The sequence below is a fragment of the Gopherus evgoodei genome, chromosome 1, assembly GCF_007399415.2.
Source record: "Gopherus evgoodei ecotype Sinaloan lineage chromosome 1, rGopEvg1_v1.p, whole genome shotgun sequence".
Classification (NCBI taxonomy): domain Eukaryota; kingdom Metazoa; phylum Chordata; order Testudines; family Testudinidae; genus Gopherus; species Gopherus evgoodei.
The window spans coordinates 357518463-357543892 of record NC_044322.1 but is presented as its reverse complement, the minus strand read 5'-3'; the positions used below and the strand labels follow the sequence as shown (position 1 = coordinate 357543892).

The 25430-nt window shown below is 44.5% G+C and overlaps 1 protein-coding gene across 2 annotated transcripts in view; it reads right to left on the bottom strand.

Moving 5' to 3' along the window:
* Positions 1-25430, bottom strand: part of PRKCQ (protein kinase C theta) — a 92201-nt gene that overhangs the window by 32326 nt on the left and 34445 nt on the right. For both annotated transcript variants that reach the window (XM_030572793.1, XM_030572882.1), the window contains 10 exons: positions 20535-20734; positions 18249-18309; positions 14109-14271; positions 11882-11913; positions 11701-11786; positions 10428-10557; positions 8964-9073; positions 8349-8472; positions 3854-4014; positions 515-688 (listed from right to left, as the gene is read on the bottom strand). In XM_030572793.1, the coding sequence (XP_030428653.1) occupies positions 515-688; positions 3854-4014; positions 8349-8472; positions 8964-9073; positions 10428-10557; positions 11701-11786; positions 11882-11913; positions 14109-14271; positions 18249-18309; positions 20535-20734 (1241 nt within the window). The remainder of the gene's footprint in view (positions 1-514; positions 689-3853; positions 4015-8348; positions 8473-8963; positions 9074-10427; positions 10558-11700; positions 11787-11881; positions 11914-14108; positions 14272-18248; positions 18310-20534; positions 20735-25430) is intronic.

Here is a 25430-nt window from a genome sequence, read left to right as displayed (position 1 = left end):
CTTGAAAGGCTGGTCAGGGACAGAGAGAAAAACTCTGGAAGCTACTTTTTGCATTAGGTCGCACAAGGCTCATGCACTATTTAAGTCCCACTTAAGCCTTGTTTTTGAGAGCTTAAATAGTGATATGTCTTGTGCTGTCCCTCTGCACAGGACTGAATTTCACCCTTAGTACATACTGCACCCCCCCGTGCACCACAGTGACTCTCTGCACTAACAGTCTTAGGTGGGGAAAGAAGCATGAATCTATAGGGGCCAATGTCCAAGCATGTTCCTTGGAACGGATCAGCTGGCCAAGTGTCCTACCCACCCCTAAACCCAGCACTCGTCGGACGAAAGCTGGGGATAAGGTCTAAGTTTCTGAGGCACATGCTGAGACTGAAGATTCCTTCCTCTAGCCCTATTTTGTTTGAGAGAACTTTCCTCAGAGTAAACAGGCTCAGGCTTTTGCCCAGTAACAGGAGTAAAGCAGAGTGTCCCCAGCATGTTCTGGCACAACTAGAAAGCAGGTATTTACCTTGGTTTGGAATGTACAATATACATGGGTTAGAAATGGGTGCTCCCAAGCTAAGGAGAGGACTCTCTTTTCCACCATGGTGCATTCGACGTCATCGTCCATCAAAACCACATCCTTTTTCAGAGCCTTCACAGCGAAAAACTGATCCGTGTTCTTTAACTCAGCGAGGAAGACCTGGAAGGGGAAGGCAACTCATATAAGACGTGCATTTTCTCAAATCATGTTCAGACCTGTTTAAAGAAGTGGGTTGAGAATAACTGGCTCAACACCAAGGTTGAGCAGACAACTTAGAGTGGAAGGATGCTCTAGTGCAGGGACTGGCAACCTTTCAGAATTGGTGTGCTGAGTCTTCATTTATTCACTCTAATTCAGTGGTTCTCAAACTGGAGATCGGGACCCCTGAGGGGGTCGTGAGGGTATTACATGGAGGGGTCGCGAGCTATCAGCCTCCACCCCAAACCCCGCTCTGCCTCCAGCATTTATAATAGTGTTAAATATATTGAAAAGTGTTTTTCATTTATGGGGAGGGGGTCGCACTCAGAGGCTTGCTGTGTGAAAGGGGTCACCAGTACAAAAGTTTGAGAACCACTTCTCTAATTTAAGGTTTCGCGTATCTGTAATACATTTTAACATTTTTAGAAGGTCTCTTTCTCTAAGTCTATAATATATAACTAAACTATTGTTGTATGCAAAGTAAATAAGGTTTTAAAAATGTTTAAGAAGCTTCTTTAAAATTAAATTAAAATCCAGATCCCCCTGGACTGGTGGCCAGGACCCGGGCAGTGTGAGTGCCACTGAAAATCAGCTCATGTGCCGCCTTTGGCACGTGTGTCATAGGTTGCCTGCCCTCGATCTAGTGGCTAAGTCGCCCGACTAGGACTCAGGTAGCCTGAATTCAGGTCCCGATTCTGCCCCAAATATATAAGGCTTTGGGAAAGTCACTCAATCTACCTTATGCCTTAGTTTCCATTTGTAAAATATGGATAACGCTTTCATACCCCATAGGGGTGTTGTGGGGATAAATCCACTAATAACTATGAACTACTTGGTTCCTACAGTGATGCGGGTCATGTAAGTAGATGGAACACTTCAGACATGTGAAAACTTTGATGACTGAAACCAGTTTTATGCACATTTTCATAAATAATGGTTTCCATTTTCTGGCCACTCTGCTAACCACTACAGTACTCTAAAAGACATATAGGGGAGTATTATTTTGTCAGCAATATATAAAGGGAACATTTGGGGTCAGATCCTCAGCTGGGATAAATCAATGTAGCGCCACTGATTGACTGATTTACAAGAGTGCGGTATGAATAGAGAGGTTGCACTTCTACAGTATTTCTTGTCTGAGGATCTCATCTGAGTTTAGCAAATACTAATGAACTGAGTCGCAGAGAAATAGGCAAGCTTTATTATACCTCTTTCACTGAAGCACTCAGAGGCAAAATGACTGAATGAGCCGGTAGCAGTGTTGGAAGTAGACTGATTTCTTGGCCTACAGGCTAATTATAGTACTAGGCAACCACCTGGCTTAGTGGACAGAGCACAGTACTAGAGGACCTGGCCTCACTTCTTAACTCTGTCATAAATTTTCTAGATGATCTTGGGCAAGTCACTTCCCGCTCTGTGTCTCAATTTCCCCATCTCTGATATGGGGATACTGACATCCTTCATAAAATGCTTTGAGATCGATGGATAAAAAGCACTATATAAGAGTTAGGTCTTATTATTAACATGCCCCGTGGTTAGCTAAACATTCAAGAACAATCAATGAGACTTTCTCAGTACTGTTTACTGAACTGTAGCTATGGAAAAGTGCAGGGGATCTGCAACCCCCTTGCAAGTTTTATTTACTCTTCTGGTTACTTGTATGTTTAAATTATCAGTGTGTCGTGTATCGCCTCTCCCATGCCATATGGGGAATAATCAGTAATATTAATGCTGATGCTACAACAACTCTCTCACAGTGCCCTCTCCACGCTATGGAATATTCTTTAAGAGAGGCGCTCAAGAGATAGTAACCAGAGTGGAACTGTCTGACTGGGAGGCAGGAGAGGGTAGGAGACAATAGGGTCAATGCAGCGGCAATGGGCTTCTACACAGATGGCCCAGTACCATTGAAACCCATACTGATCTCTGGAGATCGGCAGGGTATGAAGGCTGAAGACCCTGCATCTTCTCCAAAGGAGGACACACTCCACTCCAACCAATGGAAGAATTTGGAGAGAATTCTGTCGAGGAAGCTTGTAGTATTTTATACTCCCACACGGTTTTCTGTGGAAGAGTCTGATTTGGACTCTTGGAAAGCAAAATGGAAAAAAAAATCAGATGTTTCATTAACAATTTAAGATGTGACCACTGCAATTGCATCAGTCCATAAAATATGCAAGAATCAGCCATACACCCAGGGGAGGTTCCATCTCTGATGTCTTTGGGCAACACGTTATCTAATACGTGCACACTCATTAGTTGATGCTAAATTGCAATGAAGAGTTGCTTCCGAAATGCCTCTCAAAACTGCATTAGTGCCAGATGAGTTCATCATGGTTAACATTATCATGGAGGATGCTTCCACGAATTAATAATGATCAGCCACACAACGTAAAGGGAGACGAACGAATCCACTGAAGGTAGAAGATTCATGTTTCAGATCCAAGGCACAGATCCCCAGCTGATTTAAACTGGTAGAGCTCCATTGACTCAGTGGAGCTACACAGATTTACATCAGCTGGAGATCTGGCCCCAAACATCTAAGAGATGTAGCTGAATCCAGCCTGAGTAAGGGGCAGAGCATAGTTGCACTGCCCCAAGAACAGGGGGCTTCATAATCTGGTCCCTGCTTCCTCTTTGCCCTGGAGGGGGAAGTAATCTACTCCAGCCTTTTTTCAGGTGCAGCTTACTTCCTCCTCTGAGCTAGCTCAGCTGTGGTGGCTCATAGCAGAGCCAGGACTCCACCCAGTCCATTCTCTGCCCACTTTCTCCCCACCCACATGCATAAAAGGGGAAGTAGCAGCCTGGCTGTGATGTGGGTAGCCAGTGCAGGGGAGGAAGAGGGCCATTAGAGTATATTTACTCTCCTATGCAGAGGTGGGGCTGGGTGTATGATTGAGCCCTGGGAGAATTAGGTTTCTATGCAATGCAACAGTTGGCGATGTTTAAATCTAATTTATTATTATGGACATTTGGGTCAGGGTTTCTTCCGAGGTTTGAAAACAGAGAGTCATGCCTTCTGCCCCTGGCAATGCAACATCCATGTAGGCATTGAAAAGCTGTTTATATTCTCCAGCAGTGCACTGTCTGGTTTTGCTTAGCACACATCAGCCCCATCTCACTTACCTTGCCAAAGCTTCCCTTTCCCAACATTTTGTGTAAGACAAAATCGTCGATTGTTAATTTCAGTTGCTCAGACTTCTGATCTTTTCCTGGTTCTGATTCTATAAGAGACTCGGGGCTTGTCACGTCTTCCACCGGAGTCTCCCAGGAGATTCCCTGTGGCTCTGAAATGAATGCCAAAGCAAAATAAACACCCAGAAACAAAACAAAAACTCCACATCCTAGTTTTCCATATTTCAAAGATACCCCGTGCCTATTAAAATCAATGGCAATCAGGTGTCCACATTCAGTAGGTGGATTTGAAAACCACAAGCATTGTACCTTAATCTCCTTCTAATTACATCAGTTTTTACAGTGGTGTAACTGCACTGACTTAAGTAGAGTGACTTCTGATGTTACGTGGGTGTAAATGAGAAGAGAAAGATGCCCTTTAACTGCAATGTTGCTTTCAAAGCTGAAGATGCTGTGCAGCTTTTACTTGACTTTGCTTCTTGCTGGCTGTCACACCATGCCATGACATCTTACCCTGGGGCCTCTTGCAAGTCCATTGCCAAGGTTGCTGTGTGAAACAGATGAGACACTGTTTATACTTCATGCTCCTGTCCCAGAAGTTCAGATCAGGTTGGCTGCCTTTGCTGTCAGTTCCTGGAGAGGGACTTCCAAGAGTTTCCTGGGTATTCTATTTATTTAGATTTATAAAAACCTGTATAGGAATCTATTCCTTACTGAACCTATCCCATAAACTCAAACACGCAATACCATATAGAGGATTGCTCAACCCACCTTGACAGATAAAATAAATATCCACTGTGGTGCCTTAGGTAATCTGGTCCCAAACTCCAGCTAGAAACTAACTGCAGATGTAATCTTCTGATCAGCGTATGTCAGACATCCTCCTCTGGGGCCAATTCACAAAGGATGCAAGTCTGGCTCTTTAGAGTCAGAGAATCACAGATATGTTGGGCTGGAGCCTGAAGCCCTGCGGCTCGGGGATGGAACCCAAAGCCACAGAGCTGGAGCCCAGGCTGGAGCCTGAACCCTCGTGGCCAGAGCCTACCTCCACACCACCCCTGGGCTGAAGCCCAAAGCCTGATCCCCACCACTCCTGAGAAGGTGGGGAACTCACCGGCTGCTTCTCCAGTGTTGTGCCCCAGGCATGTCGGAGCGGGGCAGGGCCCAGCCCTGGCTGGAAGCCCCAGCAGCCAACACCAACGCATCCAGGAGCACCAGGGAAGGGGAGGAGCTGCTGCTCCCCTGGCCCCGCCCCTATCACAGCCCAGGAGGTTATGGCCACAAGAAAAGCCCCTGGTAGCTGCATACGGTCATGGTGGCTGCATTTGAGAAATGCTGTCCTAGACCACCCTGGACAGATGTTTGTCCAACATGTTCTTAAAAACCTGCAATGATGGGGATTCCACAACCTCCATTGGTAACCTCCTCCAGCACTTAACTATCCTTAATGTTAGAACATTTTTTCTAATATCGAACCTAAATTTCCGTTGTTGCAAACTAAGCCAATTACTTCTTGTCCTACTCTGAGTGGACATGGAGAAGAATTGCTCACTGTTTTCTTCCCTTTACTTCTTACTCAAGCTGTAGAGATTCATGCTTCTGGTGTGAGAGGCCTCTGGTGTTGACCAAGATGGTAGTCATAACAAAGTCTCCAGAGCATTGGTATAGCATGCTTCTGATTGGCGACTCTGCTTTCATAAGTGGGCTGCAGCATTCTGCACAAGCTTCATTTTCCCAGTGGTCTCCATGTGCAGCCCTCATGCAGAGCAATGTGATCGTAAGGTGACAAGACCATGGATAATTGTAGCAAGGTTGGAAAGGAAACACTGTGCTCTTCTCACCATTCCAATGGAATCCAAGCTGGGAGCCCAATGTTGTGGCCTTTATTGGGTTTAAGCTTTGGTTTAGTTTTGCTTTTGTTCCTAACACATGTATTTTAAAGCTTGCAGCAGAGGTGATTTTTGTCCTACTCATTCTATGAGCTGTATTCATATGTTGTGCTACAGCTCTTGGATGCCAAGGTAACAACAGGCACTATGGACCAAAGGTGGGATTTTCCGACAGGTTGATGTGAGTTAGGAGGTCTGTGAAAGTCATTGGGACTTGTGTGCTTAACTCCCCTTGGGCAAATTCCCAGCTCAAAGGCTAGAAGACAATGTGCAAGGGTCCTCCACATTGGTCAATTGGGGAGGGGAACAGAATCCTTTTTCCAGGTCACTGGGCTCCAGCCCAGATCCACAGGCCTATGCTCTTACCCTATCCTGGTACCCTGTCCTGCCCATCTGAACTTCATCTCCGATAACACAGAACATGCTGTCATGGAACACTGCTTCACAGCAGGAAAGATAAGGAGAGCTTCCTTGTATGGCCTCCTGTTGGCTATTTCCAAATGCAGTTCTTTCATGTCAAGGTGCACATTAGCACTGCAGATTAGCAAGTATGCACCTTGATCTCAATTATCCAGTCACAATGATACTTGAACTTGGTAGGCATAGCATATACTGTAGTTCTTAAATCTACCGTGCAACTCAATCATTTGATTAATAGAGCCTCAGCTGGTGTTAATCAGTGTCACACCGTTCACTTCAATGCAGCTACTGTGATTTACACCACTAGGAATCTGGGCCAATTTGCTCAGGTTTCTTTTTAACTTTAAATCTTCACTGCTAATACTGAAAGGAATAAAAGCTATTGTGGTTCACAGGGGGAGGTAATTTCCAAATGTGGGAGCTGAAAGATTCCACTTAAAACCCACATTTTGATGTTTAGGTCAGCTCTGGGATGAGTAAGGTGGAGATTTTCCATTGACTTTCTACAGGAATGATGGCATGGCTACATGGAGACATCCAGGAAAATTAATCCAAATTAACTAAAGGTGTGAATTTGAAGCACACTTTGGAAGCGAATTAAAACACATCAAATTAAGGTCACTTTAATTCTGAATAATACTGTCTGTGCAGGGATTTAATGTGGTTTAACTAATTCACTTTAAAAATTAATTTGGATTCACTTTCTTGAGTGTCCCTGTGTAGACAAGCTCTTCAGCACCTAGTTGCCATTTATGTCTTTGAAAGATTTCCCCTCAGATGGTCATTTTTTTGTACACGAGTGCAGATTTTATTAAATGTGTGATTTGGCCATGCTATGAAGGCAGGCCACACTCACAAAGAAGGTCTCACAGCATCAATGGTCATTACCTGCAGGGATGTTCACAAAGCTAAGTACAAACAAAATTCAAGAGAGGTGAGAGAAGAATAAAGTGAAACAAGCCCTGGAAACACAATTAATTTAGCCAGTTCTTGGAACAAGTACACATGTCAACAGAGTGCAGCTTGCCAGCTGTGTGGCAGGGTACACAGATAAGATAAACACAACAATGAAACACTTGCAGGAGATTCACCTTTCTGTAATCAGCATAATTAGTTAAGACTATAACAACATGCATGCAGTACTAAAACAATAAATAAATAAGTAACAATTTAAACTATTATGAAGCTGCTACCTGTCAAGAACATTGCTCTTTCATTAGCTATAAGCCACAACACAGAGAAAATAATGAAACCGGGATATGAATTTTCAGTGGTGAGCAGATAGTTCAAACTAAACAGTGGGCGACGTTTCTTCTTGAGGTTCTGATGAATATGGTTGTGGGTGGGGGAAGTGGTGGGTATTGGGATACCTGACCTAAAGGAGGATTTGGGGAAGATTTTGTCAGCAGTGTGTGTGGTGCTTTGTGGTTCATGTCACTGGAGGACAGGAATGGATGGGTTAGGGCACATGTCTACAGAGAGGTGGAAGGGAATTGCACTGAGACCAGGGGCATTAGTTGCCCCTGTATGGAGTGGCTGGGAATAGTTTGAGGGTAGGTATGACAGAGTGTGGATGAGAGGGATATGCTTTGGTAGAGGCATGACTCTAGCGACAGATGTTGCTTTGTATTGACTAATGAACATATCACCTGGAGTGAGTTATTTTTTGGAAACTCCATTATTTGGAGCGTGCACTGGAATTGTTGCTGACTAGGTCTAAGCCATAAATCATGTCCGTGCTACTATGTCAGAATCGTGACATCACGTGAGGCTTGGAAGGAACCTCTTGTAAGTGTAAGCCACACTCACTTGGTGCGACTCTCTGTCTCCTTCTGGTGGCAGCGAGATGAGTCTTTCAGCTCAAGTAATAGAGGCTCATTTATGGATTTCCCAGATTTGATCCCTGCTGTCAACAAGCCATCCAGGGACATCAGCATTACAAGTGATGGTCCTTCCATGGAATCTAGCTGGGAAGCCTCTGAGGCTTGGGAAGTGCTTCCTGGTCATGGAGAGACGAAAGACACCACCAGAGGGGGACAGAGCACAGAGTGGGCGTGGCTTATATACGTAATACATAGGATGTCTGTACTACGAATGGACTAAGTTCATTATTATCATTGTCTGCGGTTAACAGTTTAAATAATTGGCACCGTGAACACACATAATTGGAGAGGTACCTCTTTTCCCAGTTGCAGGTGCTGGCACAGATTGAAGCAGAGTTACTTCTTTCATAGGAACAGGAAGGCCAATTTCAACAGGTCCTTCTCTGAAGATCTGTTCAGTGTCACGCAAACAGCGAGCCTGGGTCACAAGCAAAAAAGGAGCGATGTTAGGGGCTGAAAATGCCTACGAGCACAGGTATCTTATTAAACCTGCTTAATCTGCACAGGCGTAATTATAGAAAGACAAGGAGCTGGCTACTAACTGAAGTCATCGATTGAACGCATTAGGAAGGTCATGGTTTTGGAGTCTTTGTTTCTTTAAAGCAACACACTGTGGAAGTGTTTGAGTCTCTATGTTGTTACATATGTATTACAGCCATGCTTAGAGGCCCCAACCAAGATCTGGGTCCCATTGTGCTGCATGTTGTTCACACAAAGAGTCGGAGACAGTCCCTGCCCTCAAGAGTTTACAATTCAAATAGACAAGACAGAGTGGAGGGGGAAATGGAGAGGGAAATGATTTGCCCCAGCTCACAGAGCGGGTCAGTAGACTAGCACCCAGGTCTCTTGAATGCCACACCAGCACCCTATCCACTAAACCACGCCGTTTCAGCCCACGAGCTGTTGTACCTGCTGGGTGCTCTCTATCATTGCCAGTGCTTCAGCCATTAGTTTCTGGTTAACTCCACAAAGGTTTGCCACTTTTGTCTGGCACTTGTGATGGACGTTCATGCCACATGCTGAAAGGAAGAAGTTTATAAGGTGATCAGAGCCTGGGGAGGTTTGCATTATAAACAGCATTTGTTTGACATGAGGCAGAGCACTTCTATTGGCCTGAGCCAGAAATTCACCCTTCTGAAGCCCTATGTAGCTCAAGGCCTAAGCACCAGTTAAATCCTATTGGTGCACAGTCACTGTGCTGGCCCAACCTGAATAAGCCACAGGCTGGAGAGATGCATGCGGGCATTTTCCTCCCTAAGCCTGTGGACAGATGTGGATCCACTCTTCAACCCTATAGATCACGCACAGGGCCGGTGCAAGGATGTTTCATGCCCTAGGCAAAACTTCCACCTTGTGCCTTCCCCCAAGTCCCTGTCCTGAGGCGCCCCCCACCCTGCGGCAGCTCCCCACCTCTGCCCTGAGGCGCCACCCGTGTGGCAGCTCCCCACCCCCAACCCTCTGCCCTGAGGCATCCCCCCACGGAAGCTCCCCCCCCACACCCTGAGGCACGCCCCCCACCCTCCGCCCTGAGGCACCCCCTCCCCACCTCACCCCTGCCCCGCCTCCTCCCCGAGCACGCCATCGCGGGAGAAGTGAAGCAGCCACTGGGTGCTCGGGGAGGAGACGGGGCAGGGGTGAGCTGGAGCGGGGAGTTCCCCTGCGTGCCGCCTCCCCCACTTGCTGCAGGCGGCCCTCCTCATGCTTCCCTGCCCCAGCTCCCTCTGCCTAAATATCAGCGGCGACTGGGGCAGCTGAAGATCCGGCTGTCACAGTCGCTGCCAAAGAAAATGCCGCCCCCCAAATCCTAGCACCCTAGGCGACCGCCTAGGTCACCTAAATGGTTGCATTGGCCCTGATCATGCATCCTTGTGCATCCCTCAGAATGATCCTGCTGTGTGTGTGTGTGTGGGGGGGGATCCTCAGGCTCTGCTGTCAGCACGTCCCCTTACCACCAAGTATTAAGGAGCTATTTGCATGTGTAACATAAATAGGATTTGGCCTTTAAGCCTGGTCTACACTGGGGGGAGGGGTCAATGTAAGATACGCAACTTCAACTACGAGAATAGTGTAGCTGAATTCGACGTATCTTATTTCAACTTACCTCCTGTCCTCACAATGCGGGATCGACGGCCGCGGCTCTCCCATCAACTCTGCTACTGCTGCTCGCCCTGGTGCAGTTCCAGAGTCGACGGGAGAGCGTTCGGGGATCGACAGATTGCGTTTAGACAAGACGTGATATATTGATCCCCGATAGATCGATCACTACCCGCTGATCTGGCGGGTAGTCTGGCCGTACCCTTAGACTGCAGCTCCTTAGGAGAGCAGCCTTGCAAAGGCCCATTCCATCTACAGTTGCAGAGCAGCGGGACTCACCGTCACACTTTAACCCTTGCCTCGCCAGGCCCCAAAGAAGCGTGCCACAGTGCTCGCAGAACGTTGGGCTCTTATAGTTGTAGACCTTAAACCGGTGAGGCATATCTATCTTAAACCTCTCCTTGTGGAACTGCAAGAAAAAAAGACAGCAATGAAAATACTGCCCACTCTACACCGGCGCTGAATTAAAAAAAAGCAGTATTCATCATCCATATTATTCTATCTATTTTAGGGGGATTATACTGCTGCTCATCAAGTGGTCTTTGACAGCCTTATTATTAGTTGGCAGGGTTTTTACCATGCCCAGGGGAAAAAAGTCCTTGGGAATAAGCAATATATTGTACATAGAAAACAGGGTAGGAAAAAAAGTGACATCCATGCCAGTGCTGCATCTTTGTTATTGGGATTGACCAAACAGAGGAAATTGTCTATAGATTTACAAAGCCAAGTAGGGGATTTTGCCACAAAGCTCCCATCTTTGTCAACGGGAACTGTGTGGCTAAACCCACTAGTCAGCTTTGAGAATAACAGCCTGAAGTGTTTGAAGAGTGTAAACACCATGGAGGGATCAGAACTGATGAAGGAAAATGCGACATGGTGTAAATCGGAGCTGTGGGATGAAATTAACTAAGAAAAATGCAGTCTTAACATCAAGGCAGAAATGGCAGTTTATGCTCATTTTGGAAAAGGGTAGGGGAATGCTCCCTGGAACAATGATGTGAAAAAGCAAGATAAAAATCTTATAAAGGGGAACATGTCAACATACAGATCTCCTATTAACAATCTGCAAACTTTGGATAATATATACACTCTTGAAATGGTAAATTCCTCGATTTTAAGGCCAGAAGGGACCATTATGATAATTGAGTCTGACCTCCTGCATCATAAAGACCAACGAACTTCACCCAATAATATCTCCCTCATGCCCATAACTTAGAGGTATAACATCACTTTTGGAATCATAGAATCATAGAATATTAGGGTTGGAAGGGACCTCAGGAGGTCATCGAGTCCAACCGCCTGCTCAAAGAAGGACCAGTGGAAGATATCCAGTCTTGATTTACATATTGCAAATTCAGTTATTATATTTGAGTGCATCACAAATAAGAGATTGTGTGTGACTGATTAGGAAGGTGCAAGCAAAGGACACAAATCTGATCCATGACACCTATTTTACACCAGTAACTTTAGTGACTTCACTGGAGTTCCTCCTGATTTACATCAGCATGAGAAAGCTCAGAATGAAATCCCTATGCCGAAATGTGACACATACCATTGTTTCTCTGCTATTGATTGCTGATCCTGTGCACTTAGCTATTACTTTATCAATACACTTCTTATGAATGGCAGCATTGCATTCTAAAAGAACAGATAAGTCACAATATTAGGAAAAAATGCCATTTAAAAAACCACAACGGAATAAATAATGATAGTAATAAAATAAAGCTTCTTACGCCTGCACTGGTAGCCTTGTTTGTTAAGACCCCTGGAATAAACACAAAGCTGGTTAATTCTGAATTTTCAGAGAGCTAATGTCAGCAGTATTTATGCAACGAAAATTGAATAAAACCACACTGATTTTTATTAGCTCCTGTAGGGCTTATCTAGCTTAAGTATCTTTATTCACTTCAGCTAGTAGTTAGAATGACTGCCTGCGGCCCTCACAGCCGTTTTTGTGCACTTTTCAACTTTTAATTTTGCATCAGTTAATGGTAAACTGTTTATTAGAAACTTATGTGTCTTTTAGTCACTGCATAAAAAGTAAAAGATAAGAGTGAATGTTCACGTTGGTGCAAATGCAATTAGAAACATGACAATTGTGTGTGTCATATCCCGGGAATGAAACATGTAACACCTACATGTAACAGATAAAGGGCCTGATATCGTGATACTTACTCACACGAGGGGTCTTTATTCCTTCAAACAGTTCCAATGCCCCAAAACCTGAGGCCTTTTCTCAGTTTCCAGTCCTAATGAACTCAGGAGGTCATCCAGGGCGATCACACTCCCATTAAAGTCTATGGAAAGATTCTCAGGCCCAGATCTTCAGAGGTAGTTAGGCACCTAACTCCAATTGATTTCAAAGGAAGTTGAGAGGCTAAATACCTTTGGGGATTTGTGCCCGACTGACTTAAATAGGTGCTGGATTGGGCCCTGCTCAGACAAACTCTCACTGAAAAGGCCCATTGGAGTCAAGTATGGGAGTGAGAGTTGTGGGTGTCTTAATGGTGAGCAGTTATAATTCTTCACTGATGTTTGGAGGAATAGATTCTCCTGAGATGATGATTAGTATCTAGTGTGTAACAGAAGTACTTGGGGACATCTGACTACACATGTACATGCTGAATTGCACTGGGCTGTGATCCAGGGAAAGCACCTCACTTGCACCAACTGTGATGGTACCTCCCATAAGGCTTTATGGAAATATTATTAGAATGTGTTTTCTGCTACATATGCCATATAACATATCTCAAAGGTTATGATCTACTGAATGTATTAATCCTATTTGTATGCATGTATCGTTTTTGTATTTGAAGTTATGAATGTTATGAATGTTGGCTGTGTACTAGCTTGATTTCTAAATAATCTTAGTAGAGCATTTGGTCAGTTCCTGTAGAAAGGAATGTTGAAATTAAGTACCTAATCAAGAAACACTAAAAGGACAATGGATCTTGGAATGCTCCAATCCACATAAGAAGTCTATTTGAGGTTGTTCAAGGTAGCATGTAAACAATGGATGCTACCTGTAAAAACTGTGAGTCATGCACGGACATGTGACTTGCCCAGGTGACTCCTAAACTCCATCTTGGAGCTGGACTTTGCATAGGAGTGAGAAGAGGGTCTTCACCCACAACAAAAAGTCTATTTAAACCCCTGGGAGACCCCTCCATTTGGTCTTCAGCTGGCTAAAAAGAGAGCCTCTCCAACCCCCAGGATACTTGAAAGAAACTGGAACAAAGGACAGTAACTACAGGGGGTGTGAGAGATTCTGGACCCAGGCTAGAAGGAGATTAGTCTGTAAAAGGAAGCATTCTAGCACTGGTGAGGATCTTATCTGTATTCAGTTTGATTAGACATAGATTTGCTCATTTTATTTTATTTTGCTTGGTGACTTACTTTGTTTTGTCTGTTACTACTTGGAACCATTTAAATCCTACTTTCTCTATTTAATAAAATCACTTTTTACTTATTAATTAACTCGAAGTACATATTAATACCTGGGGGAGCAAACACCTGTGCATACCTCTCTATCAGTGTTATACAGGGCAAACAATTCATGAGTTTACCCTGTATAAGCTTTATACAGGGTAAAACGGATTTATTTGGGTTTAGACCCCATTGGGAGTTGGGCATCTGAATGTTGAAGACAGGAACATGTCTATTAGCTGCTTTCAGGTAAACTTATAGCTTTGGGGCAAGTAATTCAGACCCTGGGTCTGTGTTGGAGCAGATGAATGGGTCAGCAAGACAGGGTGCTGGGGTCCCGAGCTGGCAGGGAAAGCAGGAGCAGAGGTAGTCTTGGCACATCAGGTGGCAGCTCCCAAGAGGGGTTCTGTGATCCAACCTGTCACACCAACTCTCATTCATTTGTAGCCACAGAGTGCTTATGGAAGGGCAGCCAGTTAACATGACGGACAACAAGAATGACAGGTAGAGGAAACACTGAATCATTGTACGTACCAGACGAACTCATGGCAGACAGAGCAGAATGTGGGTTGCGGAAAAAAGGTAGCAGTGAACTCGTGACATTTGACGTTGTGAATTTTGGCTTGTTTGATGGCTCCCCGGCGCTGATGCAAGGAGAAAAACCCCTCTGTCTCGAAGTTAATCAGCTCTTTAGCATCTGGGAAGAAAGGAGACGTAAAAGTTCATTACAAAATTCAGTTATTGTCTATGTGTGTGGATATATACAGTATAAGTATATATACTGTAAGTACAGTATAACGACAGTGTGTGTATACATTCACTGTACTTATACTGTGTTTATACTCTGTGTTCTGAGCTGTGTTCTGAGCTGAGAATCTCATCAGAGTGCTTTACAAGCTTTAATAAATGAAGCCACACATCACCCTGGTGAGGCAGGTATTACATTCGACTGATGGGGAACTGGGACACAGAGAAGTTCAATGACTTGCAGAAGGACAGAGGCTATATAGTTGAGAATAGCAGGTGCAGCTCTAGACATTTCGCCACCCCAAGCACGGCGGCATGCCGCAGGGGGTGCTCTGCTGGTCAACGGGAGGGTGGCAGGCAGGCAGCCTTCAGTGGCGTGCCTGCAGAGGGTCCGCCGGTCCCGTGGCTCCGGTGGGCCTCCCACAGGCATGCCTGCAGAGGGTCCACTGGTCCTGCGGCTCCAGTGGACCTCCTGCAGGCGTGCCTGTAGTGGGTACACTGGTCTCGTGCCTGGTGGAGCCGTGGGACCAGCAGACCTTCCTCAGGCACACCTGCAGGAGGTCCACCGGAGCCGTGGGACCAGCAGACCCTCCATAGGCACACCTGCTGGAGGTCCACCGGAGCTGCAGGACCAGCGGACTCTCTGCAGGCATGCCGCCGAAGACGGCCTGCCTGCTGCCCTCCCGGCGACGAGCAGAGCGCCCCCCGTGGCATGCTGCCCCAAGCACGCACTTGGCATGCTGGGGCCTGGAGCCACCCCTGGAGAATAGAATCCAGGAGCTCTGAGTCCCAGCCCTACTCTCTAGTCTCCTCTCTGTAACTATGCTGGTGGAAGCAACTAATGTGAGACCAAACTTGCTCACATAGATACTTAGTATAAAACTTATAAGAGATTACACATGAATCCTCTGGTTAGAAATGAAGCAGGCAGAGTGCCCATGTCTGTTTCATGAGGGCTTTCATTCTACCACTTTAAAGCAGAAAGGGAAAGTCCTCCAAATAAGCAGTTAATTGGTTTAAATACCAACTTGCTGTTCTGAAACTACTGGTAGAGGATCCTTTCAGCATTTACAATGTGAACATATGATGGGGGGCATGACCTAGGAGAGGAAAAAGGTGGGGGGAAACAGCTAGCAAAATTCACAATGAGAATCCGAGCTGGGCAGAAAAAGGTCATTCTGTTTCAGGGAGGATTTTTATATTTCGTTCCAACTGGGAACGAAACCCCAAAATTTCAAAATTCTCATTGAAAAAGATCCCCAGCTCTGGGGCAGGCTGCTGGTAGGCTGTCTGGAAGTTGTGCACCCTGGAAACAGGGAGGTCCCCAGCAGCCTACCAGGTGGCCTCTGAATCTCTGGAGTCTGTGACTCTGAAGCAGTCTGCGTAGTATGTGTCCCTGGAGCCATGGACCATGGAACCCCTGAGATCCCCAGCAGACAGGCTACCAAGGAGTCGGGTGGGTGAGCTGTCACAAAACACTGCCTGGGTTCCATTGGAACTTTGGTGAAATTGAACCATCTCTGTGAAACATTTTATTTTTGATGAATTGGCAAGTTCTGACAAAATACTGTTGCACTGGGATTTTTCCGACCAACTAATGATAAAGTGGATTGAACTGTTTGATACAACGACAGTGTAGGTGTCCTTCATGTTGCATTCCCAGTGTAACACAGCCATAGAGCACACCTATAGGCAAGAAAATAGTTCAGTTTCTTTGTCTGTTCAATCAGTGTTTGGTATTGCTAGCTATTTTTGATAACGAGGTCAATTGTGCTGGTAGAACTATCCACTAGGAAATGGACTGATACCACCTTATTGCACCTGGGACCCCTGAATTTTGGTTTCTACTGACCTGAACTAGCGCTGAGCTGATGACTTAAGGGAGAAAATTCTAGATCCTACAGCCAATGCCTTGAGCCCTATCTGACTTTCTTTCCACCTCTACCCATATTTTAAATAGTGTGTTTGTTTCTCATACATGTTTACATTTAAATTCTAGAAGCTTGGGTGATGCTATTTATTATTAGAAAGAGGCTATTTCATTCTGTGGCAAGCAACATTATATGATAATCCCCCCCAAACTACAGCCCCATGCTTTTAAATATATGTTTCCAAAGGTTGGAATTGGCTTAACATGCTGAATTACAAGACAACAGGGACCAATGAATTGTTGCTAATGCAAATTCATAATATACAGAGCATAGGAGTTATTTAATGTGTTGTTTCCAGCAAATAATTTTCTTAAAATAAAAAGACATTGAACCCTTTCTGATCTCTTATAACCCGCAGAAGCAGAATGTGTCAATACAGACAAGCTCTTGTCTTCTCCTCTCGTTGGCTTTCACCAATGAAGCAGGGCTGGGTTTGGTTAGTATTTGGGTGGGAGATTTCCAAGGAAACCCTGGACTTTAAAGGAAGTGGTTTGTGTGGGTCAATAAGCAGTGCACGTTCCTCTATTCAGAATTGAACTAATGCCCCAGCAGTATGGAAGTGCTGCCATTGGATTCGATGTAAAGGAGAGAATGTGTCTGGAAAACAGTCACAAGTATCTCTTTGGGATGTTGTTGACCTCACTGATGGTACCTTGATCTAAATCAAGATCTTAAGAGAAACGAACAGCTAAAATACTAAGTGATGAAAAGTGTTGCATAAACAAGAGGAAACATTTTTGAGGCATGTTTTTTTAAAACCCACTGGGTGCTCTTTCAGATGCAGTTTCTTTGCAGTTCAAAGTACAATCTGTAATACTACAAAAATGTAGGGCTTGATCCAACTATGGGAGTTAGATCAGGGCCACGGGGTAAATATAAATGAAGCTGATTTCAAAAATATAGACCTTTCAACTCTTGACATGAGTGCTCAGGTGTAAGATTTTCAATTTACGTAGAATTGTTGCCCTGAAAAAAGTAGTTAGAATTACATATATAATTTGCTGAAAGATTGTTTTTGCATATTCCTTGTCATTCTACCAGGCCAGTACTGCTTTCCTATATACTGTATTCATGAAAATACACAGTTAAATTCCCAGTTAGCGTGATTCTGCAAGGTTTGCGAGGAAAAAAACCCAACTCTTGCTAAATAGAATAATATCCGCATAGTGGATTGTGCAACAATTCACCTAAGTATTCTGTAGGAAGTAGCCTGCACTGAAGTATTGATTCAGACTTTGCTACATGCAATTCAGAGATGTACTATACACCTAACCTCTCTAAAGGTTAGCCCTTATGATGGGTTAAAACTTCGGTTTCAATGCTTACCTGATACAGCGTGACAGCAGAAGCCTTACTACCCATCAGAAGTAGGAGTTGATGAGGAAAAGTACCAACATACACACACTTCCTAATGAATTATTTTCATTGTCTCATCGGAAGATCTTTCTAAGTTGAGGTTTTGTCATTAAGGTCAAAAGATGAAAATGTGTTTTACATGGCTATTTATGCATGTTGCCATGCCTTTATGTTGAGATTGCTCCAAACCAATATATTCTTAATGTATACATTTCTCAGCTAGGAGCTCTATACGGGGCCAGTCCAAACCTTTGAAATCAGTGGGAGTCTTTCCACTGTCCTGGATGGGAGCTGATCTGGAATTAGGTCCTTTTTCCTTCTGGGTCTACCCTAGTTGGCTTAAGGGAATGCATATGTAGGGCTGGCAGTTAGAGAATCCACTTTTTTACTGGTAAAGTTAGGAAAGTTGAATGCAAATAACTGAGGGACAGCAAGCATGGAACTCCGCAATGCTATATGAATCGCTCTGCATAGTGGAGCCGTATTCAATCCATTGCAATACTCTCAATACAAGTCTACAGGTGAATCATCAGTATTGAAATGAGCATTATTTTAAATGGTAGGTGTTTATCTGAAGGTGACTTGTCTGCCCCACATAACCAGAAATAGAATCAATTAATCAATAAATAGTGTCACTTGCCACTCATTTCCAGGAAGTATCTTGCATTCATTAGCATTCTCCCTTGAGGTTTCAAGTCTAGCTGGTTGAGACAAGGAGAAAGAAAACGTGTAGATGTTAGACAGCAATACTGCTTAATGGCAATCATGTTAGATGCTTGAGCGAACTCAAAGCTAAAGTCTAGCAATAATCTCAGCTGGCAAGAAAAAAAAATGAATTTCCACACAGAGTTCAATAAATGGCAATAAATGCTTGGTTTCTGTTTGTTCATTATTAGACACAGTAACTACTGGACAACAAAGTACACCAGAGAACAAAGTGTAAAAAAGGGCTGTGGGAGGAGAGAGAGACAGTTATAAGACTATGCTGCTTCTCATCAGAGGCTTGGGAACAGCATGCTAGAACATACGTAAGTATGGATAAAATAATAAATAAGGCTGAGATTTGCCAAAAGAGCTCGGTATCCACCAGCTTCCATCAAGAGACCATATCATTCCCAGTGGCAGCTGCTGAGTGCTAAGCACTTTTGCAAATTTGACTGTAAGTACCTAGCTCCCATAGGCTTTAATGGGAGTTAGATTCCTATTGATATTTTTGGTTTGCTGGCTGAATCAAAAAGTTTTTTTTTTTAATTGTTTCAGGTTGGCCCACAATGAAATTTTTCGGCAATTAGAAAAAGTAAAAAAACCTCAAGGAAAGTTTGATTCGACCCAACATGAAATGTTTCATTCTGTTTTTGAAAGATTTCTGCTTAAAAAAAAAACTCTCTGAGAAGCCTACACAGCAATGAATCGGCTCCACTGTCTGAGCCTCACAAGCCCAAGTTGGCTGGCATGGGCAAGCTGCAGGTTTTTCTTTGTGTGCAGACATACGCTGACCAAACAGGAAATGAAATTCAAAAGTTCTCGGAGCTTTTCCTGTGTACCTGGCTAGTGCATCGGAATTCAAAGTGCTGTCCAGAGCGGTCACAATGGAGCATTCTGGGATAGCTCCTGGAGGCCAGCATCCTCACTACCCCAAATTCAACCCAGCAAAGTTGATTTTAGCGCTACTCTCCCCGCCAAGGAGTACAGAAGTCGATTTTAAGAGCCTTTTAGGTTGACAGAACAGGGTTGGTTGTGTGGACGCATTCATTTTGAAATCGATCTAACATGGCTAAATTTGACTTAACCCCGTAGTGTAGACCAGGCCTTAGACTCTATATACCCGTAGGCTCTGAAGTACCTAAAACTGTTTTTAAAATAGAAATGAGATGCTTTTGAAAATTTCACTCTATGGGTAAATCTTACAAGTTAGCATAGATGCCAACTCTGTGGGTGCTCCGGGGATGGAACACCCATGGAAAAAAAATAGTGGGTGCTTAGCCCCCACTGGCTGGTCCCACCAACCAGCTCCTCCCTCTCTCCCCAGTGCCTTCCACCAGCCAAGGATCAGCTGTTCAGCAGCGGGCAGGAGGAGCTGGGGAGGGGGCAGGAGGAGCAGGGGCATGAAGATGCAGAGTGAGGGCAGGGTGCACTCGGGGGTGGGGGTGGAACAAGGTAGGAAGGGGCAGGGGAGGGGCAGGGCCTTGGGGGAAGGGTGGAGTGGGGGCAGGGCCTGGGGCAGAGTGGGAGTGAGCATCCTTCGGGAAATTAGAAAGTCAGTATCTCTGCAAGTTAGTCTGAAAGCTGACAGAAAAAACTACCTGCCATTCAAGTAATTTAACATTTCTCCAGATGTCATGTCCCTATTAAGAGCACGACGATCACAAAAATACTAAACAGCATTACCTGCAGCCTACCTGCTGGGATTATCATGCCATGTAATTAATACTTCGAGCCTGTTTCATCACTGCGCTACTTCAGATTTACACCGCTGATGCAATGATATAACACTGAAGTGATGCAGCAGGGAATCAGTCCATTGATATTAGAAAGATTACATTTTAAGAGCATTTCTCTAGGGCACATAAAATAATTCATATGTAGCCACTCATATTACTATCTGCCCCCAAAGGATTATCTAATCAAATTTATTTTGTCTGCATGACTCATAGGAACCAGAATGCTTGCTAATATAAGGTCTACGTTTTAATATAGCAGTGACAGCTAATATGAAAGCATTAGGTTGCTCTTTTTGATGTTCATGGACTGCTTTCCATCAAGCAATGTACACAAGATGACTCCACATGTGCTCCTTGGATGGCAGACAATTTTTGTTGGCGTATCAGTTCCATTTGCAATCTGGTATGCACCTAGTGCCTCCCCTTATTCCATAACAGTTATCTCTAACAAGCCATCAGTGGTGCCAAGAACCCAACGCGCTTACCCATATTTCTGTCTTCCCATTGGTCTTCTTGCATCTGTCCGCCAGTACGTTAAGTTCGACCGTGGTTTCTGAAACCATTTCTGCGCTTTTGTCCTTCACAACAATGTGCATGACCCTACCCTTGTTGATATGGGCATCGAACGTGCTGTTCCAGGGTGGATACATGGTGGGCTTCTTTTGGATGTACACCTGGCCATTCTCTGTTAATGGAAAAGATATTTAGATGTATCAGGATGTCCACCTGAGAGGATGTGACAGAATGGGCCTGATTCTCATTTTTGCCAAGGCCACCATGCAAGCGAGAAGGGGCCCTTGAACTAGATTTAAATGTAATTTGTGCCTACTTACAAACCTCTTTATTCTGCCACAGTAATGTAAAGTGACTTAGTGTAAATAAGAATCAAGTCCATTTAAAATCAGTGGGGTTACACTGGTGTTAATCTGCAGTAATGCAGTTATGAATCAGGCCTTAATATCGTCTCGGTCAAAATTATTTTCCCAACATTCCTGCCTCTAAACTTCTTTGTCTTCCACGATGAAACCAAAACAAGTAAAGCAATTCCATGGTTATTCCCTCTGAACCCAAACAAAGAAACTGGCGGCTAGATCATTTCTGTGGAGGAAATGAGACCGGAGTCAGAGAACCTAGGCTTCTGTGAGAGGACAATCACTTGGTTTCCTCACAATTAGTCCATCAAGGCCAGAAACACTGAAGAAAATAGGGGCAGGAAAATGTGACATAGGAGATACAGGCGCTGACTTCTATTTTTCCCAGTGTGTGCTCCATCCTCATGCCGCCACAGTTGCCAACTTTCACATGGTAAATAAACACCCCGACTTTCCCAATAAGCCAGAAATCAAGCTAATCCCACCTCAAAACAAGGCCCAAACAAGCCAGTCCCTAAGAACCCCAACACTCTATGTGACTAGATCCCCCGGGGTGCAGTCTGGGACCGTGGTGGACCTGCTGTGCACCCCTGACTCTCTCCCGTCCTTGCCCCAACTTTCCCCCTATCCTTGCCCCTGTGTGCCAGGAGCTGATCAAAAAAAAAGAAGAAGCAACTAGCTACAACAAGCACAAAGCTACAAGCCAAACAAGCAACAAGCCAAAAATATTCCAACAAGCAACTCACAAACCAATTAAGCCAAAACCAAGCACAATTTCTGCATTTTTTCAGAGGTTTGGCAGGTCTGCACTCTGCCCTGAGGTCCTGCCCCTACTCCGCCCCCCTCCCCAGTGGCCCCGCACTCGCTCCACTTCTTCCCACCCCTTGCCCCACCCCCTCCCCTGAGGCCCCGGCCTGCCTGCCGCTCACTGCTCTCGGCCCTCTCCCGAGCACCTCCTGCCAGCTGCTGAACAGCTGATCAGCAGCCCTGCCAAACAGCTGTGGCTGGTGGGTGCTGAGCACCCCTATTTTTTTTCCTTGGGTGCTTGGGCCCTGGAGCAGCTATGGAGTCAATGCTTATGGTAGGAGACACGTCTTAATAGGAGGTGAGGTATCTTTGAGGCCTCCCATAAAACTGCCCAGCCAGTCTCAGTTATAATTCTCCTCGCTCTTCAGTCCAAGTCTCGCCAGACTCTGTCCCAATCTACTCCTTTCCTTAGATCCAGCTGTAGCTCTCTCTGCATCTGAATCAGACAGTTTCCTCCTCCACACTGCCTGGGTGCCAGCAGAAAGGTGACCGAGAGGGCAGGAGAAAGGCTGCCCGTCTTCAGTTCCAGTGCCCAAACCCACACAGACTTGGAGCAGCGGGGGGAAGCCATTATGGAGAAAGCTTTATCCCCATTGTGACCATAAAAATGAAAAGAACCTCACCCATCGTTCTCAGTATTATAACCGTCAGTTTATACCACATGTCAAGAACTTGGACTCTTTACTCAAGGTGAGCTCTGCTTAACAATAACCATCCTTAACTTTTCCTCTTATAAAATGTTAATTTAATGGAATAAGAAAATTAAAAATATAAAGCATGTTTAAGTGAATTGTGGGGTAATGATATTGCCCTCTGCCGAGTGTTAGCAGAGGTCAGGACCCTCCAGGCTGGTTTCTTGTTGAAGGAAAAATCAATGACGCAGGGCGAGGGGGTTTATCCTTACTGTAACTGGTTTATATACACAATATACAGGAATCCATGAATAAAGGTAGTCACAAACGACATGCAGGAAAAGCCCCACTTTCTGAAATCTTCACCCCAAAACCAATACCTAGTTCCCAGGAAGCAACTCTGCACCAAGTATTGACTGGACTTAGAGAAATAAAGGCAGAGAACAAACTCTCTTGCTGTTTGCAACAGCTTCCTTTAAAAGAAGCTATGTCAAAAAAAACTAACAACAATACAGCATTTATTCAAAGAATATACACTACTTGCATGCTGTGTGGAATGGTGCCATCTGGTAACTCCCTCTATAACAGTAATACTTTACACTTCATAGCCTCTTACTTCAGACAATCTACAAATGCTTTACAAATATTCATAAAAATACTTCTATGACTTCTTTATACATCACACAGAAGCAATAGAAACCACAGCACTGGACTTGGATTTAGGAGACCTGGGCTCTATTCCTTGGTTAGCCACTGACCTGACAGGTGATCTTGGGTAAGTCACTTCAGTGCTCTGTGCCTCGGTTTACCCATCTGTGAAATGGGGATAATGATACTGATCTCCTTTGTAAAGTGTTTTGAGATCTACTGATGAAAAGCGCTATGTAAGAGCTCGGTATTATTAGTAATTATCATCATCATCATCATCTTCATCATTCTTCATCAGGTCAACTTTAAATACTTGGATGCGTACAACCAACTGGAACCAGTTTAACTAAAGGTGGTTTTATAAACCAATTTGGTGACATTGGTATGACCTTTGGTTTAGACACTTATTTTTATTTCTCTTAATCCAGTTTAAAAAAAATGGATTAATTGGCAGTGAACCACTCTTAAACTGAATTAAGTGTGTCTTCATGCAGACTTGCACCAGTTTAACTAAATCAGTTTTCAAACTGATTTAAGGTAAATCACTGCACTGAATACCACTGTATTCAGACCAGGTCTTGAAGGAGCATAATTTTATGACAGCCCATACTCCCATGTAAAAGAACCTCCCTCCCCCCTGGTCTTTTCTCTAAGGGTCAAGAGTGTGTAGAGGCAAAGTAAGGAGACAGCAACCTACTGTTGATTGGGGCTCGGGGGAGAACCAGCCGTCGGCCACCTGCTGCTGCTGGAAGGGAGGAGCAGGAACCAGAGAAGAGGGAACATAGAATGGGGAGCACATGGAAAGCTTTTAATCTCCATTCCCTGTCTGGCTCACCCAATGACAACAGAAAGTTGCCTTTATTGCTCCTTTCCATCTCCCCCACTTTAGGAGTCCATGCCCTCCCCTCCCTTCCTGCAACTGGATCCCTGGAGAAAAAGGCAGAGAAAAAGATGTCTCTTACTGTACCTGGTGCTGCGCCCCAGTGTGACCTCTGCTAGGATGCTAGGATCCTGGGTCTCAGCTCCCTGGGTCTGTCCTATTTGCATATCACCACAGCAGTGATCCCTACACCTATTTTCACTAAGGAAGTAGATACAAGGGCTGGGAAAAGAAATATACAATCTTGAAGGAAGGATCTGGGATCCAGTCCCAGCTCCCTATATGTGTTGAAGTTTTATATGGTAAGGACCAGATCGTGAACGCTTTACTCACACTGGCATATTTACACCATATACACGGGTCCTTGAACAGAGATGGTCACAAATGTATGTTGGAAAACCCTGCTTCCTGAAATCTCAGCCCAAACTCTGATGTGTTGTTCCTCAGAGCAATTTTGCACCAAGACATCAGAGAAATAAAGGCAGAGAACAAACTTCTTATGGCTTGCCACAGCTTCTGCAAAAAGAACTTTTATCTCAAAACTAACAACACAGTGTTTCCTCATGTGAATCGGGGCTTCTCGTATGAGTAGAGGTTGCACCACTCAGTCCAAAGCTTAAATCTGTACATGGACTTTCCCAAAGTTCAAGGGAATTTGGGTCTAGATCAGGCCCATCTCTATAATTAAAGACCATCACATATTTAGTAAGTATGTGATTGGGCATATTTTACTCACACTTGAACACTGTATGTATGCAGATTTTTGCAATTAATATACTTAGATAATAGTCTACGGGCCTAATTCATTCCTGCTGTAATTCCTGGCTTTGATGGAGTTTCATCAGGGATTACTATGACTCTGTATGTCAAACAACAGAGGCTTGCTTCAAGGCACAAGCTCGTAAATATACATTCAGTATCTTTTGATAAAAAGTTGCACAAAAAGAAAAGCAGCCGAGTGCAACATAAACTTCCAGATGTCACTGAGAACAAAAATATTAACATGACTTCCTCACTGCATCACCTACACAACCACCCGACACAGAGAAATCAATTTATCCAAGAGACAGAATCATCTGCAAAATAAATATTGCAGTTTTCAGTGCCCTGGAAAATATATGGCTAAAATAAACAAAACTGGGATGGTAATGAATTGGCCAATGCATGAGGGCAAAATTCTCTCTGATGTAACCCCACTGAAGTGAATAGAGTTATATCAGGGATTACTTTACCTCCATGCTCCTGGAAGATGAAACAGCATCTGTCTTTCCTGTAGTGCAAGACTTTCTCCTTGGTTGACAGTGTCTCTTGATCAGTGGGAGTGCGTATAAAGTTCAAACACAGTGCAGAACCTCTCATGAGACAAATGTCATCAAGACAGGTGTTAAAAGGGCATGGATCCAGGTGGCCCATTAGGTCCAGAGCAGTTTTTAAAGGGCAGATTTTTTTATGCCTCAAAGGCTCCTGTGATATCTGAAAAGGTTTCTCTTGTGTAGTGAGCTGCAGTAGCACTTCCAACCACTTGACTTTTATTTTTGAGAA